The sequence below is a fragment of the Diadema setosum genome, chromosome 21 (assembly GCF_964275005.1).
Source record: "Diadema setosum chromosome 21, eeDiaSeto1, whole genome shotgun sequence".
NCBI classification, from domain to species: domain Eukaryota; kingdom Metazoa; phylum Echinodermata; class Echinoidea; order Diadematoida; family Diadematidae; genus Diadema; species Diadema setosum.
The window spans coordinates 18,136,889-18,158,565 of record NC_092705.1 but is presented as its reverse complement, the minus strand read 5'-3'; the positions used below and the strand labels follow the sequence as shown (position 1 = coordinate 18,158,565).

General features: G+C 36.1%; 1 protein-coding gene across 2 annotated transcripts in view; it reads right to left on the bottom strand.

The window, feature by feature from the left end:
• Positions 1-8,051: 8,051 nt before the first annotated feature.
• LOC140244176 (integral membrane protein 2B-like) overlaps positions 8,052-21,677 on the bottom strand; it is a 76,422-nt gene continuing 62,796 nt past the window's right edge. For both annotated transcript variants that reach the window (XM_072323806.1, XM_072323807.1), the window contains exons 5-6: positions 18,714-18,867; positions 8,052-11,482 (exon numbers count right to left, since the gene is read on the bottom strand). In XM_072323806.1, the coding sequence (XP_072179907.1) occupies positions 11,382-11,482; positions 18,714-18,867 (255 nt within the window). In that variant the 3' untranslated portion in view covers positions 8,052-11,381. The remainder of the gene's footprint in view (positions 11,483-18,713; positions 18,868-21,677) is intronic.

The following is a 21,677-nucleotide window of genomic DNA, read 5'->3' as shown; positions in this document are numbered from 1 at the left end:
AATTGAAACACCGAACAGGTCATCTATATACGCTAAATTGTGCTTAATTGAATGCAGCAATAAGGAATTAGACTGACAAAAGTGCGAAATTGGCCGGGAAAACCTATCTTGCCCCCCAAAATGTGCTTCGAGGGCGGGCGACAATTTGTGCCGCCAGCCTTCATCACAAATTGTCGCCAGACGACAATTTGTGACGGGGCGACAATTGAAGTCGCCAACTCCGTCACAAATTGTCGCCTGTTTCAGGGGCGACAATTTGTGACGGGGCGACAAATTATGTCGCAACATCCTCCGATCGGGAGTCGGGAGTCTTATCCACTATGCCACAGCGCCCCCATGAATTAAGTGAAATACCAAATGATTGGCGCGAAGCAAGATAATGTTGTACCAGTCTACAAGAACAGTAATCGATCTACTCCTGTAAACTACCGCCCCATTTCGCTGACATGATCTGCTGTAAACTAAATGGAACACGTCTTGGCCAGCAAGATTATGAAGCACGGAGACGAAAATAACATTATCTTTCCCCTGCAATATGGCTTCCGTAAGAACATGTCATGTGAACAACAATTACTAAGTTTCACAAGCGATCTACACAAGAACTTGGATGAAGGGCGTCAAACGGATGTTATAATCATGGACTTCTCAAAAGCTTTTGACAAGGTTGGACATTAGTATGAGCGGCTTTTATTAGACTACTACGGTATCAGGGGGAATAATCTGAAATGGATTCAAAGCTTTCTCAATGGAAGAAGTCAGAAGGTCGTTTTGGATGATATTACATCTTCTCCAATAGCGGTATATAGGATCTGGAGTGCCTCAGGGGTCGTTTCTTGGGCCTTGCCTCTTTCTGCTTTACATTAATGTTTAGGAAGAACTGGTATTGTTGTAATTGTGTGAGTGCTTGTTATTGTTTTGCTTAAGTTGCACGCGCAAGGGTCGGTAACCAATTCCCCCCTTTTTTTGTTATCGTTTACGAGACAACGAGGTTAAAGCAAACACATGTGAGACAGTTCAGTTTACATTTGCAATGGCCTTCTCAGTTGAACGGACTTTATTTACAATCGATCAGGATCATACCTGTATCGACACGCTGTCATTTACAGCGTTGTAGTGACAGACAAAAATCTTATATTATTGAGGCGTTCAGAATAATGCTTACAACTAAGTATAAATTGACCAGATGTACATTATCCCTCTTGACTTGTTCAACATCAAGCTCAATAATGTGGATCCACAAATATTATCCAAATTAGGAAATTCCAAATATTGATATAAACATTCACCACCAATAATCTAACACGGTGTATCAGGGCGCGAAATCTCCAGTTTATGTTAAGTCCAGGAATGTTCCACGAAAATCCATTGAATGGCCTGCGTCACTTCGCGAGGACGGCGTCGTCGAAGATGAGCGCGAAGGACAAGATCGAGGCGAAAAACTCGAACGCGACGGGCCCAGAGCGAGATAAAACGGGAACGGGATGGCGGTCGACTGGATGCTCGGCATGAATGAGGCAAGGAGCAAGGAGTCAGATTTGCCTGAAATGCTGTAGATGCCGCATTGTGACAGTCATCAGAAGAGATTGGGCGGACATTATCCTCTTATACACGTGTATACAGAGTCAACAGTTTCTAATTGCCGGTTGTAATAGACTGATTGTGGGCTGCGGTGCTGTTCTCCTCCCGGGGAAAGACGCTTATTTCCAGGCTGTCGAGGCATAGGCAGAAAATTGCAAGGGCTGCCAGGCGAAGCAAAGTCCTCTCAAAATTTTCAGCCAAGTATTGTGGAGAAACAAGGACTGCCTGACGAAACAAAGTCCTCTCACAGTTTTCAGCCGAAAGTCATGAAGTTGAGGAGAAAAATCAGCTAGACGAGCTGATCTCGGGCAGCATAATCAGCAGTCAATGGCAATTTCAAAGTCCTACTAATTCCGAGTTTTCAGGGTTTTTATATGGCTCGATCATGACAGCGAAGTGGAGATCGTTGTCAAACTCACTTCCTCTTCAGGGGTCAAAGATGCACACGAAGTCTCCGTCCAGTCTGAGGTCAGATTTTGTTTTTAGCTGCCTGGCATTAGGACGCGTCAATCAGACAGCAACTGGTATATTTCCCTGTCATCTTATTTATGCACACAATGAGATCTATTTGCCCTGAACTTGGAAGAAAAACGACCCCGGAAACACTAAAGAGTGAGGTGTCAGTGGCGGTGTTCTTCCCTAAGAGGTGGTGATTTGTTATGGTCAGTGATAATGAGGCTTTGGGCCAAGGGGTACTTTATCAAAAGGTCAGGCAGAGCGGTCAACTGTCAGCTGTGGTGCTGTGCTGTAGTGTGACATTTTGCAGTGCCCACTTCTACTGCCTATATCATAATAAGAAACTGTACAATTAATACAATATCAGGCATCCGTCCTATTTTTAAACAGCCTTTCCTTCTCTTTCCCTAAATCAATGTAAATACAAGATGCAAGAGGGTTTTGCACATTTTTCACTTTCAGGACAGAGCAGTGCACTGTGGTCACCACGGTAACGCAGTACAGCGCTGCTACAATGACTTGCCTGATGGCCTAGCGTCAAAGGTTCGCCTTTTTGCCGATGATAAGGATAAGTGCAAGGTTTTGACAATTTCCAGGAAAAGAATTAAGGTGCAACACGTGTATCATCTATAATAACGTCCCTCTTGAATCTGTTGAATCCGTGAAGTACTTGGGTGTAACCATCATTTGTGATTTGAAGCCAGGACCCAACACATCAATAATACTGTCAATAAAGCCAACAACGTCCTTCCATTTCTAAAACGCAATCTTCGCATAAAATCTTTTGATGTCAAAGCCACAGCTTACAAAACGTTGGTTCGACCACTGTAGTGTAGAGTATGCTTCCTCAGTTTGGGACTCATCTTCCAAGAACCTCATCCACAAAGTAGAAATGGTCCAGATCGAGAGATTCACTTTGAATCGTTACCGTAATACCTCAAGTGTCATCAAAATGCTGCAATTAGAACTTGATTGGACCACCATGGAACAGCGCAGAGAAAATGACAGGCTAATCATGATGTACAAAATACACGATAATCTTACTCATCTTTCGGCACGGACTATAGTAACAAACAGGTTACTCAGTTGACGAGAGCCACGCAACCACATTCCTATCAGATACCATACTCGAGAACTGAATCGCATCGCCATTCGTTCTTTCCGAGAACAGTAAGGAGCTGGAATTCCCTGTCGTCGGAAATTGTTGCAGCGTCATCTGTGGGAGCATTCCGTAACCGATTTACAGTTGATCACAGTGGCTATAGTCTTGTTCTTCATATTTGTTGTGTGCTTGTAAATAACACAGTCTGCAAGAATCCTCAGCTTATTGAAAGAGGCAGACTTAACCAGAAGAAGAAGAAGGAGAAACACTATGCATAATATCTACATTCACAATATCCTTATACATATTCCGTACAGCCCCTTATAAACATACACACACACGCACACACACACACATCGAAACACACACAAGCATACATACCGAAACACACATGCACAAAAGCTCACAACACGCAAAATCGAAAACGCCTACTCATCATCTCGTATTCCTCTTCCCCTACATAAACTGCATTTAAATCTCCCTGATCTAACAGTAAAATGAATGAGCAAGTCACTCATAAGCAATTTGCTAAGTGACTCACTCATTTGACAAGCAAACAGAACTCGAGCATGCGATCGAGCATATATTTATCATGATGTAAGGCAGGTACGGAAACTGTGATACATCCCATAGCATACATGAATAGAGAGAAACTCCCAAAAGTAAATCATTTAAAATCCATGCTTTCCCATTTTCGTAAATGCAAATTCATCGTTTCTGCTTTTGATGTGAGTGTTTTTTCCTCCTCTTATTATGTTCCATTTATTATATAGTAACTTTTAAGAGCTTTTCTCTGGTTGTTAAGTTATTTTCAGACCTATATTTAAAAACAATATATTTCAACAATATTATCAAACTATCTACACATCTAGATCTATCAGAATTATCCTAAATTCCCAACAATATTTCCCGCCAATTTATATCTTTTATTTCCTCTGACTAAAAAAACCTCAATAACAAATTTCCACATCTGTTTATAGGGGTGGTACAGTAGTGGTTGACTTGAAGATTCAGCTTTTAACTTTTTGGGAGATACTTAGAAACCAGTGTATGAAATATTAACGAGCATACAAGTCTAAGTGGAATTCAAAGTTTATTGGATGAAAATTGGTTTTGAAAATCTATGACTGAGATATCAAAAAACAGAGTAGTTCCTACCTTTCAGTAGGATTATGTAATGTATTTACTCCCTGCTTTTGCGATGCAGATAATTTCCCCCTATTAGGATTCATTCAATGCCTCAACTAAATTGCTTCCCATACACACCAAAAAAAAAAAAAAAAAAAAAAAAAAAAATCAAAAAAAAAATCATAACATTCTACAGTGAAACCATCATTTCTTGGAGATTTATTAAATTCAGTTTCTTTTAACGCATAGTGACAATCCCCCTTTGTAACTTTACCTTCAGACATATCTGTATTTTCACAACTTGATTTCAAAACATTATAAAAGTGATGAATTATCAGTCCAATCAAATTCATCTGAATACAATTTTCATAATGAAATCTAATAACCTTCAACATCCGAGTCCAACTTCCACCTTTCCTTTATATTAATCGTAAATAACAATTTTACTTCCTTTACTTTTACACCATCCAAAAGCATATTATTTCCTCTTAACTCTATCCCTCATTCCTCGAATATTTAAAGAAAGTAAAGCAAAGTGTGCTATTCTATCCATTTAACCGGGCATCATTCACACCAGTATACCTCGGAAATGACCAAATAATTACACAAGAATTCCATGCGTTAGTGATAGATCCTTCAACTCTGCGAAAGTAAACAAAATGCAAATGAACCTTGGTCAATAGTTTCAAGCGGGAATGCGGACAGATGCACGGAATTATCGAACAAACATGCTTCAGATCACATCGCACATCCAGACCATACACACAAAAGCATCCACACACACTTTTTTTTTTTTCAAATAGTCAATGTATAGTCACTTACAATCAAATAATACAAGAAACATCAATTCACTTTGGTATTACTGTACAAACGTAAAATAATTCCTTTAACTCTAAAAGGGCGGGGGGGGGGGGTGAATCAACCTCCCCCCTCGACATTTTTCGCTACTACTCCGCCGCACGATTTTTATTTTTTTTTTTGACAGCGCCGTTGGCTGACATTTTACTTTCAAGTCTCGCGCATCTTTTGACACCATTTTCGCGAAAATCGCGCATACCGTTACGACGCTGCACGACCTTTTATACATGCCTGTCAGACCGAAAATGGCTCAAAAACGTGACTTTGTGTATAAAGTCTATGCAAATGGAGTTTTCTCTTCGTATTCATAAAGATATGATTATTTTCACTTTCATAGGCTAAAACTAATTAGTTTTAACATAATCATGCTTGTAATAGGTTCTGTCATAAATTTTGCAAAAAAAAAATGTTAAAACAAAAGGTCGAAAAACAAAGAAATACATAAGAAATTCATTAAAAAATAAAATACATAAGAAATTGATTTTGATCCCAGATCTTTTTTTCGAGTACATTGTTAGGAATGCTACAAAGAATGTTGTCACCAAAAATTAGGATTCTAGGAGCTTTACTTTCTGCTTTAGAGCAAAATGTATGATTTTATGCATATATTAGCATAATTCATTATTATGACGAAAATTTCCATTTCTTTTGGTATAGTTTGGTAGATTACGCCACAGGTAATGCATGTGCCAATTTTCGTGGCGACTGCGCGCTCTACGGCCGAGATCTCGGGGGGAGGGTTGAATCAATCCCCCCCCCCCCCCCCCCGGCCACGCCGGGAACACCCAAAAAAGCCCGGCCTGGTTAACTGAAATAATTATGCCTTTTCACGTTTCAATATAACAAGTGGCAATAGTACAGCAATTACCGAACAAAAATAAGGAAGTATTATATCTAAAATAAAACCCCTCCCCCAGAACAATTCTCCATGGCTAACCCAACTACCCTTCCTAACCATATACTGTACTTCTTTACTCTAAATTACCCCCTCCCCCCCCCCAAAAAAAAAGAAAAGAAAAAAAAAAAACCACCCCGCCTATTCACAATTACCTACCCTTTCCTTTCCACCTCTACTCATTACAATTTTACTATTTTACTAACTAAACACAGCCACTCAAACCCCCAAAACCTGTTACCGATATAAACACACACACACACACACACACACAGACACACAAAGAAAAAAAAAAACCTTATTCACAATCCAAAATGATACACTGTACTTTACAAATATATACATGTATATACATATATATATATATATATATATATATATATATATATATATATATACATATATCTATATAAATATATATATATACATATATCTATATAAATTATATATATATATATATATATATATATATATATATATATATATATACATATATATAAAACTACTTACAAACCTACCTTTCAAAAGAAGATATCACGTCTCGCCGTTGTTATAATAAGGGGAACACACAAAAACGTCTAAGGGGATGGGGATGAAAGTAATTATTTGTAATATTCAACACTCCCATTTATATAAATGCAAACCCAATTTGTTTCTTTTAACGGAGATGTTCTTTTCTTCCTCAAAATATATATACCAAATATATTCTTCAATCCTGCTGACATTAATCTTTATTCTAACCTTGCCTTATATATAATAAACTTAGTTATCAAAATAACTGTGTTACACCATTTTACTCTACGATTTTTTTTTTTCATACCCACGTGTATATCTTACCAATCTACACTTCTTAATTCTGCTATCTCAACATACTAAATTATATCCTGCCAAAGCAATTCCAAATAAATGCGAATAAGTTTCTGAACTTTGACTACAATAAGACCTTAAATCAGCAGCAACAAAACCAAATTTTTATTACTGCTTCTTAGTACAAATCACCCCATGAAGTGATTTATGTTGAAATTCTTCCAAGAAGCGTTGAAGTTCTGGGCCTCATAAAAATAGTTCTCAAACTTTTTCCGAAATATCTGATTTTCTGATGGCTGTCTCAAATTTCTAAGCGATATAAATTTAGTAAACCAGGCAACAAAACGCGATGGCACATAATAGGCCGTAACAGAACTTGGAGGTGGTCCGTAGTGGGACGCGACGGAAAATTGTGTTGTCTATAGCCTGACAAAACGCCCCGACGAGTCTCATAGCTTGTATAATGTTAGAATTTATTCAGTGAAGGTAGTTATACATTATATAGCCCTACCCATCCCATTTTCCTGCATGACATTTTAATGTATGATTGTCATTTGCTCTTTAATGTACAGATTTTGACACATTAATGGCTGCAGGGTGTGGGGTAGAAGACCTCCAAGTCATGGTACATCATTAGTTACTCTTCTTGCCCTGGCAGTCCTGTTTATTCTGTCACAATCTATGTACTTTTTCATTTCTGCTTGTTACTCTTTATACATGTATATATGATTTTGTTTCTTTTGACATGCTAAATCAAAATTATTATTTTTTTTTTACTCTTTGTAGAGATGTCTGAAATGCACAATAAATGTTTGTTTGACAAAACTGAAATTGCAGAATAAATGAATGAATAAATAGGTAAATAAATAAATAAATAATAATAATGAAAATACATGTAAAATCGCTTGTAGTAATAAATAATAATAATAATAATGATAATAATAATAATAATAATAATAATAATAATAATAATAGTAATAATAATGATAATAACAATAATAGCTATAGAGCAAGCTCCATGGCACTCCAACCTTCAACTCAGGACAGGTAAAAATCATGGTTACTTTAGTCTACAGGCATAGCCTTGCCTTTGATATTTTTCATTCAATTTCAGTTTTGTCAAACAAACAACCCAGACGATAATTTTCTGAATAATACCTGTACACTGACGCAAGTGGATGGATGCATAAGGAAATATGAAGACAAAAAATGACAATACAAATGTACTTAGGATAGATCATTTTATTCATACTGTGCATGCACACTACAATATAATTTCTGTTGATAAAATGCAACATCAATCTTAAATGAGTACATGAAGTCAGTATTTAACACCAAATCTTGGACACAAAATCAAACACATGACTTGGTTATAAACACCTATCTTAAGAGTGATCTATAAATACAGAGACACATCTTGACTTTTCATGTTCATCATGCACATTGTAAGATATCCTTAAAAGGACTGAAGAATAAAGTAATGACCCTGCATTACACAACCCATACTAAATAAGATATCAGAGTGAAGGTCAAATTCTGAAAGCACAGATTCTCAGCTTCAAAATATTTCATCAAAAATTGAACACTTAAAAACCACCAAACTAACTTACAAAAATGATAAAACACATAGGAATACTCCCCTATGGTACAAAGGGGGCTCGGAAGTTATGGGTATATTCTAGTGAACTGAGTCAACCTTCATCGTGCTTGAATGTTAATAGGAAATTAAAATCTCCATATAACCACTGTGAGGAATAATTCAGTAAACCCAATACTTAGTACACTCTTAACATTATATTCATGATTATGTCCATGTATTAGAGATACTGCTGGATTTTCAATCTGCTGGGTCTTTATTCACACTTTCATACACATGTACAGGGTATCTCCTGTGTGGAAAATGGAGAAAATTAACAGGAAACAGACAAAATAGCTGGACAAAGACTTTCAACAACACTACTTTCACTTCATTGGGTTTCCAAGCTTTAAGTTTAGATAGAAAACATGGAGACTCTCCAAGCTGCAAACACTGTTTTTAAAGCAAGTTGGGGCTACTCATCATTTGAAGCTAAAAGAGTTTAGAAAATGTTGTGATACTTTCATAGGAAGTAAATGTTCAGTAAACTTAGGGGATAGGCTATCATGATACAACATCAAAGTGACTGGACTCAGGAATATTTTAACAATGAAAGCCTACTTATTTTTCTGGTTGAATGCTGTTACATTGCCACACAATGCTACATATGCCTCAATCAAACTTAATCCACATCAATTCAGATTCAGAAAATAACAAGACAAAAAAAAAAGCAGTGTCCCAAAACATGTACATGTAACAAATTATTTATTCTCTGTACTCTACCTAACTAGTATAGACACCTCATCTCACAAGCACATTAAAGCCGAAAGAGATTTTCACTACATGAAATGGAGAAAATGGACATAAATCTACTAAAAGCAGAAATTTTCATGTGCATAAAACTTCAATTTTGCAAAGAATTTTGCTCGGAATGCCAGTCACCAATCCAAAACGAAAAAAAAAGGGTGAAATTTCCATGCTGTCAATGTTTCTGTTTATACAGTATATTGTATACACTTCCAATACTGTTGCTTGCATTGTTGTTGTTGTTTTTTTTTGCTACTGCCCCCTCCCCCCCCAAAAAAAAAAAATCCGACTACCAATCATAGGTCTTGATTTCATGAAACACAAAGAAAAGAAGATGATGAGAAAGAGAGAATCTACTGCTTGACTGCTTCTATCATGAATGAATTATTGAGAAACCATCGGCATTATATGAACGGAAGTTCCAAGTGATCAAAAATAATAAATCTGGTCCCATTCTTGCAATTAATAGCTGTCTGTAAGGTAGGTTCTCATCTTATCTCAATACTGATACTACTACTGCTGTTGGTCTTAATTTGAAGAGATGAAGAATGAAAATATCTTGGGAGCATGCAGCAACAATAAGCAAAAGTAACAAAAGAAACAAGATGAGACCAGCTACAGCTATTCCTTTTTTGACAACTACAATTCCAGCTGATAGCAGACTGATATGAATTCCATTTAAACTATTTTGTGCAAGAGTAGAGTAATAATATATAGTAACATCATAGTGATGGTGCAATAATTCTTAGAATTTAGTACAAGATATATTGTTACAAATCCATTCATTCCCATTCACAGTAATTTACAATACAACGTAACATACTGCAGTATAATTGTTCGAGACTTATGTTTTTTTCTTTTTACTTATTTATCTAGCAACCTGAATGAAGTCACAACAGCAAAACAACCACTTAGATACTGTATAACGGATAACACAATTTAAAGAAAAAAACTGCAATATGATGCATACAACAAAATGAGCATACTGTGAAGGTTAAATGAATTAACAAATGTGGGTGGCAAAGACATGGTCTATGCTTAGTCAGTTTTGTTTGTAATGCACAGAAAGAAAAGAGATTATGCATGAACATGGGCATGAATGTACCGTAGAAGGATAGAAGCAGCTTGTGAGTAGAAGAGTATCTCAAATGAAGTATTTTAGTAAAGATTTCATTCATTGCTTCAGCTTGTCCCAAGCAAGCTGTTTTGTCTTTTGTTTGGATCACACTTTAAAAATCTCAATTGAGACAAAATTCCAACATTTTGTCTTTCCAATCTGATAACAGAGTTGCACTGAACATTTTGGAAAGGTTACAGGAACATGATTTCAATCATCTGTTTCCTATAATAGAAAATACTGTAGGATTGAAACCAATGAGTTGGCAGGACCACTTTATACTTCACAATGACTTGAATAGTGGGCATATGTCCACTAAATTCTCTCTTTTGCAGATTTGAATCTAAATAGGGAAAGATCCTTTGATTAGTCAAACCATAATTGTATTTCTCAAGGGACTTCCACAAGTGGATAGAGATGTGACTATTCAGATGAAATAACTTTATCATTAGATTAGTACACTGTAATAACTTTCAAATGGCTGTGCATTATGTCCAAAACTGCTATAGATCCACAGGACTGTGAAAGAAAGAGTATCATCATGATAAATACAAAAAGATGCAAATCATGTGATTTGATGTACACTTAGGTTGATAGAGTGAACCCAGAGGTTAGACCGAAGCAGAAATTTCACTCTTTATCACTACATACAGTGATAAAATGTACTTTGTACATGGTCATGCCTCTCATAGCAAGGCCACAAGGGTAGACAAGGACAATCTATGAGACTACGGTGTGAATGTTTTGTTCAAAATCCTCTAAAAAATCTAGAATTTAGATTTCGTTGTATTAAAATACAGTACACCCCGCATGCTGGCATCATTATGTAATCTCAGCTTTTCGTTGTACAATTGTATAGCGCTGTCACTATTAAAAGAAAAACACAAATCATGAGAGCTGATATCAGCTGTGCAAGGGTGATTGTGTTGTGCATTGCATATTGTATTTACAACCAGAAGCACTGTCTATCCTCCCTTTTTCCTTTTTAAACTCAACTTATGTACTTCAGAGACAGTTGCAACATTTGCAAACTAAATCATTGCAACTGGCTAACATTTTACTCCACAAGGTACACCTTGACCAACTTCCTGGAGTTGAAGAACTTAAAGGCTTTCTTCTCATTTGAGTCACTGCTGACGCTCCTCTTGGCAATGGCACCTGTGACAAAGAAAGGTAATGGTCAGAAGTCGTGATGTGGTTGACTACATATACATTTGCTTTAAAGGACAAGTTCACTTTCATAAACATAAGGATTCAGAGAATGCAGCAATATTAGTAGAACACATCAGTGAAAGTTTGAGGAAAATTGGACAATCGATGCAAAAGTTATGAATTTTTAAAATGTTTGTGTTTGAACCGCTGGATGAGGAGACTACTAAGGCTCGTGATGTCATATGAGTACAACAGTATAACGAAAATGTTAAGAAAATTCAACATATTTTCACTTTTTTTTGCAGAATAAAAGAGCACTTGACTTGCCTCTTTCTATAGGCAATGGGAATAATATTATCCATTACATATGTCAGTAACGAGTCAAGGCAAAGTGTACTTTTTTTTTTCAAAAGATGAAATTTTGTGAAATTCTCTTTATATTTTCCTTATATTGTTGTACGCATGTGACATCATACACTGCAGTAGTCTTCTCATCCAGCGATGACTGCACAGAAACTTCAAAAATTCCTAACTTTTGAACAGATTGTCCGATTTTCCTCAAACTTTAAATGATGTGTTCTACTAATATTGCTACATTCTCTCAATCCTTATGTTAATGAAGGTGAACTTGTCCTTTAATAGGGAAAGTAAATTACTTTTTTTTTCTTTGGAAAAACTACAGATGTAATAAGAAAACTATGATCTCTTTCCCACTATTTATATAATTTATTTATTTTTTTATCTTTTTAAAATTCTTATTATTTTAAGACGAAAAGATCTTATTTGATATCTAGAAACATCACCCCAGGTGGTACATTATACACTCAGTAAAAAAAAGAAAAGAAAAGAAAAGAAAGAAAGAAAAACACTTTTTCAAGTTCATATTTTTCAAATATTTCGATAAAAATCAATGTATCATATATCATATTAAAGGTGATTTAATTGACTATTGACCTAGTACAAAAAAATTGCGTAGGTAACATAAAGGGATATTTCACCCATTAGTGAACACATTCGTTTTTGTCCTCCAAGACACAAAAGTAAAAATTGCAAAAATTGACATGTTCTTTTTTGTTTGCAAATGCCCTTTAAGATAACATTGATAACAAAAGACCAGTTTAACAAAATGCAAGATATGAAAAATAGGCTTTCTTACTCTTTTTCTCTTTATAGGCTGAAACAAATAGTGGGAAACTAAAGAGGGAAAATAAAAATTTTCTGTCGACTCAAACTTAAAATGACTTACGGAGTAAGGGCACAATGATGATTAAATGAACACAATATCTTCATTTCATTCTTTAAGTTAGTTGTTGAAGAGTTCATGAGGCAAATTAAAGGGGTTGTATAGTTTTGGTTGAGACCTAATTTCAGGTTTCTAACATTTTTTTTTTTTTTTTGGTGAGATAATGAGAAACCTCTTATGAAATATGAAAGAGCATGTAATTCTATGAGGAATTCAACATTTATTTGATGAAAATTGGTTTTGAAATGGCTGAGATATCCAAAAAAGAGCGATTCTAATAAAGTGTGGGACCCACACTCTATTACAATCGCTTTGTTTTTCATACTTTATTTTTGAATGTTTCAGTCATTCCAAACATGATTTTCATCAAATAAACTTTGAATTTCTCTTAAAATGGTATGCTCTGTACTATATCATAAGTGTTTTCTTGGTATCTCGCAAAAAAAAAAAATAAAAGCCCAGTTCTCATCTCCACCAATACTGTACCATCCCTTTAAAGAACCATATGTCATTTATAACTTTCCTTAATTTGAGAAATCAATTCAAATTCCTACCACTTTTGTTAATATTGCTTCCTCTTTCACTTCATTTGAATTTTAATTTGACATTTTCTTCCATTATTTTCAGCCTTTTAATTGATCTTTTGAAATAAGTGGTCAAATGTGCCAAAAGCTCAAGTGAAATGCTGAAAAACTGAGGGAATTAGCTAAATTCAAATTCAAATTCAAATTCAAACATTATTTTCACTTTCTTCCTTCAACAGAATGTACAAGAAACATTATTATGAATTTGACATGCGAATCGTTGAAAATGTACATAACCAAACAGGATTAACAACATGTTCATGTCTACATGATCAGTACAATAAAGATACATACACTCTATATACACCCTGAGAAAAAAAAAGTGGAGGTACCCACTCAAAAGACTAAGCTTGTAACATGTGGATACCTCTAAGGGAAAGGGGGAAAATGGGGTGAAAACTTATAACTACAAAGAGTGCGGGAAACTGGGGAAGTGGGGAATAGAGAGAAAAAAAAAAAGAAAGCAAAAGTGTGAAAGAAAGGGGAAATCTACTGGTTATTTGCATGGATTTATCAATGTTAAAAATACTGTTACCATGGCAACACACTGATGATGACATAGTATGAAGTCTGCACATCTACATGCTACATGTGCCAAATTCGAAACAAAATAATAAAAAACTGGGGAAATTAACAAAGTTTACTTTAGAATATTTTTATAGAATTTTCATTAAAAAATGCTGTTACCATGGCAACACACTGTTCAACAATGAAAAGAGTTTGAGTTCGCACATTTACATATGTGACCGTGCATCACAAAATAAACAAAAAGTCGCACCCCTTGATTTTACGTGAGGACTCAAAAGTGTGAAATGGGTCAACTGAGTCAATCTTGAGTTTTTCATATTTTCTGAAAGAGCTACAAGTGTATCATTCTTCTTCATTACTTTTTAGTCTGGGATCATAACATGAATGGGAAAGTGGGTTTTCAATAGTTTTTCTACAACCCTTTTTGGGGGGAGAGTGGAATGATACAAGTATGTTTCAGAAGCCCCTTTCCATTTCTTGAAATCCTTTGTACACTGTTCACTTTCAGGTCTAATAACTTTTGAAAGGAGAATGCTACTGCTTTGAAAGTTGGCATTAAGCATGGACAGATTGTATTAATAGAGCATGCTTAATTTCAGTTAAATCTGATAATCCCTTTAACTCTTATCGTGCGGCCCGAACGGCGACCTTAGTCCTGACGTGCCATGGTCGCCGATCGGCGACTAAGAAGAGCGAGAAAAGCATTGATCATTTAAGTTCTTGTGGTACGTAATGTGTTACACAAAGAAACTGTCTATGATATGTACTGTTAGCTGATTAGCATAGCCATCATTTCCACTAAAAATATGAGGATGCTTACATTGGAAAATTTTGAGTAAATACATAATTTTTCAGCTACATGTATTTTTTTCGCGTCGGGAAAATCCGCAGTGAGCGCACCCCTCTGCGAGATGTGTTTGGATCAAAAGTCTCATTGGTAAACCATGCGTGTGTATGCTATTGAATCTGCGTGTATTGTCTATGCGGTTCCACTCGCATTGTTCCGCTTGGCTGCTGTCCTGCGGGAAGCTGCTTTGATTTTGTCCCTCAAAGAGAGTCAGCTTTCGTTCGTCGGTCAAGTCTTTCATCCTTTTGTTTTGGTGAACGTCACTAATCATCCCCTATCTAGCATAGGAATTGCGCGCGGACAAAGGCCTGCCGATTTCAATAGAGTACCCCCCCCCCCCCCCACCCGCAGTCCACTTAGACAAAAGAAGGATTAGTAGGTTCTTCCTTCTCAAGTGGACAAAAGACACTCTTCCAGGGCCCGGGACAATTACTTTAGTTTGAAATACAGGATCTGGGACTAAAGGACTCAGATTTGGTAATGAATTACTGAGGCAGAAAGAGAAATTGCTAAGACAAAATAAACTGCTAGTATCTTTGGAATCATACAATTCTAGAAGGCAATTTTGTTATCATTTGAAAGAGGAGATTTGGCTCTAAAACTTTCTCACAGAGTCAAGGGAGCGTTCTATTGAAGAAAAACATGACTGACTCTTTTTTCCTCCAATGCACAAACATTTCTAATAATTTTTTTGATGTATCAATTATTTCTGCAATATTTCAGGTTCAGATAGATATTATGGCAAACTGACTGCATGACACGGAAGAACGATAATTTCTTGATATATGTTGTGTAGAACTCAATTCAAAACAGTCAATAGTTTCAGAGATATGGCGGTTTTAAATTTCACTGTCAGTCCAGTTTCGAAACGTTCTGGCATTAGATAAAAACCTCTGGCACGTTAGGGGTTTTGGGCCTGGCACATTAAGAGTTAATTGTTGTTGCTCCGATGGTTTACATCCTGTGTGTTGTCCCTTCTATCACACAGCCAGCACTTCTTGGTAAAGATTAAGCACTTGAATAGACACTGTATTTCAGAGCCTCTTTTCTCAGTTCACACTTTTCCAGAGTGTGTGCTTTCTTTCCAGTATTTAGGTAGGTGAGGGGAGTCCATTTGCATTGAGTTATAAATCATTTTAAAGCTCAGAGTCTGCTCTTTCAGAATCTGCCCTTAATTAAAAATCCATGCCTGGCGACTTTTTGTTGGTTTTGTGATGCAGGGTCACATATATGGATCCCATGTGGCAAATTTCAAGTCCAATGTATAAAAAAATACGGGAATTTGGCAAATCTCCAGTATCTTTTTTTTTATGATTGTCTTTACGGAATGCTGTTACAATGTACCACGGCAATAAATTGTTTGACAATGTCAAAAATAAAGTTTACACACCTACATACTATTATGGCTTTATGTAGACAATTTCAAGCCAAATGCTCAAAACTGATGTCAAGGGAGTTTATAGCTCAATTTACAATTTTTTGTATGCTTTATATTGAAACTTGAAATATCGCTATGGCGACTGGTATGCCTCCGCCATAATGCATGGTTCTCCCAACAGATCTACATGTAAGTACATCTTGACAATGTGTGACGACAGTTTCACATAATTGTCAAAATATAGGTTTTCCTATTCATTATCAAACTTTTTTTTTCAATCAATTTTATAATAGATTTGTGGTTCAATTTCGTCCCAATATATCTGCCGATCTTAGTTTCAAATTCATCTTCGATCATTTCTGAACAGTCTAGTCAATTTAGTCATTTGTCACACATTTTTGTCATTTACAATTCAAATTTGTCCGTCACACTTGCTGCCCACATAACAGCAAAGCAATTTCATCTTTTAGCGATCACATACGACAAATTTTCTTTCATATTGGTCTCACATGTTTTCCGTTGTGATTTCATGGTTGTTTAATTTTTCCTGCAACTGTTTACTTTTTCCGCATTTATGAGTAACATACACACGCGTATACAGTACCCCTACACAAAAAAACATAGACAAACATGCACACACATGCCCGCGTGCACACACACACACACACACACACATACAAACACACAGAACACACAGAACACACAGTGACAAACATATGTACTGTCAAACAAAAGAACACAGTGATCCATGATTTCCAGACAATTTTACATGTGACAATCGCTAACAGAAGAAAACAGAACAGAAATGAACTTTTATAGCTTCTGACCATTCAAGCATCTGAGAATTTAAAGGGACAATCGAGACGATTTTCATAATTTCTCATCATGTAGTACATAAATCAACAACTCCATGTATAGATTTATAGAATTTATTGTGGTTCTTGAGCAGAGAAACAATACTTTGAAAAACCTTAAACAGATTACACTGAACAAGGATGATGACATAGGAGATTCACATATTTCAGAAATGTAGCAGTGTAATTCCATTACAATACCGCTTGCTTGCGAGTTCACCTGTGTATAATCTATGCATGCCTTCTTCTTTTGTTCTGCTTCCTTGAGCCCCAACTCATGTATTCTTATGGTGACTCTGCCATGTCATCATCCTTGTTCACTGCAATTTGTTCTAAATTTTGAAAATATTCTTATTCTTCATCCCAATTTTGAAACTTTGTCCTCAGTATAACTAAATTAATAGTTGATCAAATGTAAAAATATGAAAATCATTCGGAGGTTTCCTTTAAGGTTTTGGGGACGAACACTGAACTACAGCTTTCTATAGCTCAGTCGGTAGAGCCCAGGGCTAGCAATCCAAAGGTCTCGGGTTCTGTGTGTGTGTGTGTGTGTGCATAATTATATTGTCAAGCAGTTTAGGAATAATGTCTACTTATCCCAATAAAGGGAAAAAGTGAGGTAATGCAGGCTTAGAATTAGTCCACCCTCACACTAAAAGACCACTGCTATCCGACGAATTTGTTTGAAATATTCATGAAATTGTGCGAACAAACACGGATTTGACTCTTACAACGATGGGCAGTGGGGACAAATTTCAATGACAATTGATGATTTTGAATGCGATGTCTTTGAAAATGGTTGACTTTAAAAACAAATTACAATGACCATTGACTAAACTGAAATTAGGATTTGCATTCTGTGAGTTTCTTGGGACGAATTTGATTAAAAAATCTTTGAAAATGAATTTTAAAAGTGTGAAAATGGACAGGAAAACCTATATTAAAACGACATGCTTAAATCACAAATGTGTTGATTGTTCGCTTTCCTATAACTAGGTTTAATTGGATGTAAGGCTATGTTGTCAAAGAAAGGAGGTAATAGGGATTTGAGGATTTTTACTTGACTTTAGACCCTTTTATAAGTTTATGCATTTGGTAATTTTCAAGGTATAGAGAAAAAGTGTAATTTCAGTATTAAATAGTAACATTCTAACATTTCATCGTAGCCTCTGACCCTTGACCTTTGACACAATGACCTTAAAGTTCCAAAGAGAATCACTGTCAGGCAGTACATACATAAATACTATTCAGCTTCATGATACCATGTCCACTTCAGAGATACGGACAAGAACTGAAATTGAGTGTTTTAAAACTTGACCTTTGACTTTTTGGCAAAATCCTATCCCAGCGAATCTCTTCTGAGTACTAAGTATCAAGAAAAATCCTGTAGGCATTGCATACATTGTAGATACTGTGAGGGAAATAGTGAAATTTTGAGGAGTTGACCATGACCTTTTACCCAAAACCTTGACCCCATGACCTTGAATTTCCCAAGATAATCACTGCCAGTCAGTTACGCCAGCTGACTTGGAAAATGTGTCACGGGGCACTTTGGGAGGAAGAAAGGCCTCCTCCTTCTTTGTTTTTCAAATAAGGCAGGATGCTAGAAGCATGTCTTTTGTATTCAAGCCTTAATCAACTGGATATTTTTCTTCTTTGTGCATCATGTAGGCCAATAGTTTTCTTGCATGTATTATCAGGAGGGTCAATATATGTTGAAACACATAGTGCATACTTGAGTAGGAGCGTGACAACCAGTTGAGCTTTGTCGCTAAAACAGAAAATAGCTGATACTGTACTCACCGTCTTCGACCACTTCCACAACATGGAGCCAGAAAGTGGAGATCTCCAGACAGTGGGTGCGGATCCTGGTTGCCATCACTGACACATCCACAGCAGGGCCATGGATCTCCATCCTGGCCGTGATGGTCTGGAGGTTGGTCATGTGATCGCCACTCTGTAAGTCAGAGTTCAAGTAGAACATAAAGTATGACAAAACATGTCCCATAGGAGTTCCAACTATAGAATAAAGAAAATGTGTCTGTGGGCAATTCCATGAGAAATGTTCACTTTGGTGAAAAAATGAAGTTTTGAGTTTCACTTAAGTTCTCAAATATTCTGAAAAAGTAACATATATATTTTAATTTTTCACTAGTCTCATCTTTGTCATTACAAAATTTTGTATTTTTCTCAGGCAATGAAAATACTGTATGATGTGTTGCAATGAGGCAAAAATTTGGCTATTTTTAAAGAGTTTAGTGTTCCTGTCTCTAAAGCAGGCCAGATATGTTCTAGAGGCGTTGTTCAGCTTTTGAATTATAGTCCAGTGTATATATCAACGGAAAATCACAACCAACTTCCTCAGCATTCATCAGTTTTTGACCCATTGATCCTCAAAGTTGTGTGATTTCTGTAACATTTGAAGCGTCATGTCCGTTACGTTTTTTACTATAAGTTTTCATAGCCAAGAGGAAATTAGTGTAAAGTTGCTGCAAATTCATTTTCTATGTTAGGATTGAATCCCCTTGCATGTGTGGAAACCACTTTTCTATACCACTTCTAGTTTTCCTGTAAATGGCGTAACGGACATGACGCTTTGTGTAACGGACATGACACCTCATATTAGACAAGTGGCAGAAATAACACTGTGGCTCAGTGAAACAGGGTGGTGATTAGTTTTAATTGCTTGAGGATAGTAGGACATTTCTATACTTGAGTAAATAATTAAGTCTGCACATCACTCAATAAAACAAAAACAAGCAGACTTTGCTTTCTGCCACTGGAAGACTGTTGATTTCAGATGATCTTGCTACCCTGTTACACCGATTTGATCCATTCCCACCTCTTGTAATCCTGACTGATAAACAGCAGCTGTCATTCCAAGGAGTATTTAGACAATGGAGTTTTCACTGTTGGCCTTCCCTTCAATACTTAAAATGAGCACTTTCTACATATAAGTACATTGTAGACAACATTTAACACATATTCGCCATGGAGTCAACACAACAGCCAGGAACTCCTGCACAAATGGATCCTCGTGCATCCAATGAACATGATCACTGATGATACAACAAAGAATCCAAATGTCACCAGCATCAATGTCTTCAATGATAATAAAAAAAAAAAAAGTTTGAGCTGCATCCATACATGTACCTCTCTGATCTTTATGACTCTATAAATCCACACCTTCAGTGGCATGTTAATGAGATATCACTTGCCAAGAGGGCTGAGAATGGAATTGTTTCTTTATTAAGCGTGTTGACAGTACATGTAGCTCTATCGTCAGAGAAAGTCGGTCTGAATGCTGCCTATCCATTTCATCAATACAACTAAACTAGATGTACCTTTATGCCAAGGGATATACCGGTATATATGACAGCACACAGCATCGTACAAAAAGCACAATTTTGAGATGCTATGAGAAGATGTTTATCCACTGAAAGGTACACTGTATAATCATTTACAACCAGGTTGTAGGGAAAGCATCCAGTATTTCAAAAAGTCCTACTCACAAGCTGGTGAGAATAATGTAACCAGTACACCACTCTGGCAAGCCTAAGCAAGCAAGAAGTTGATTATACAATTTGTATGAGTTGAATTTGCTGTGAAGAAAACAATACATACTTTGTTGCCCAGGTGACCACTCTACATGGTAATGGACTACCAGTATATGTTGTGAAAATCCTCAGAAAAAAAAAGGGGGCTTGATCATTCACTTCTAGCCAAGAAAATAAAGCATTTGTTGACAATGATAAAGTACTGGTAATTAGCAGTGGAAGTTTTTACAATAGTCTATCCAAGATTGGATAACAGAGGATGATTCTACTCCAAGGATGACATTAATGCCAAATGAAAGAATTTTGCAGAAATAAAATTTACATCATTCTTTCAGATGATAACATTAATTTGATAATGGTACCAAACAGTTTTGTGGTCCTGTTTCATTGCATAAAAGTTGATGCAATCCTGAGTTCATTTTAATGATGTTGTATTCAAACTTTTTATTTCATACAGATCTGGTTCTGGTTTGTTCTGTTTTCTTTGCCTATCCGCAGATATGGAGACATGATCTTCTGTGTTGTACATGTATGCCATTGTGGTACTCTGGGCATTGTACTCCATGTGCTTTAGAGTAGCTGTTAGATCACTGAAACCTGCAATAAAAGGACTTTTTGATGTTTTGCTCAAGAACATAATGTAGTTAGCAGTGTGCAGTTATTTTAATCTTTTTATTTTGAAACAAAGAAGTGAAAATATGGTTCACCTTACAAGGGTGTCATGTCCGTTACACTAGTGTATAATACTAAGTATCAAATATTAGGCCACTAAGAAAAAAATAACCACAGTATAAGATAGTAATATGTCCTGTTTTGCTATGGTGGGTGGTAGTAACTGGAAATTTGTCACTAATTGTAGCTAGCTGGTGCAGGAGCAATTTTTTTTTTATATTTGTTTGTTTTGTAAATATACAAAGACTAACCCCCCTAAAATGGTATAAATATAAGAAATATTACATGATTGCAGTTATGATGTGTGTCCCTATGTTCTAACCTTACTATGCCAACAATTGAATATCTGCTATACCTTGTAATAAAAAAATTCTCTTAGCTTACAAAAAGTGGACAAAACTGTCATGTCCGTTACACTCGAAGTGTCATGTCCGTTACGCAATATTTTAAACTATTAAAAAATAATGAACAGTAAAACTACTCTAAATTAGGACTTTATGAGTAAAGCATGACCTAAAGCTTTAATCAAGACCAAAAC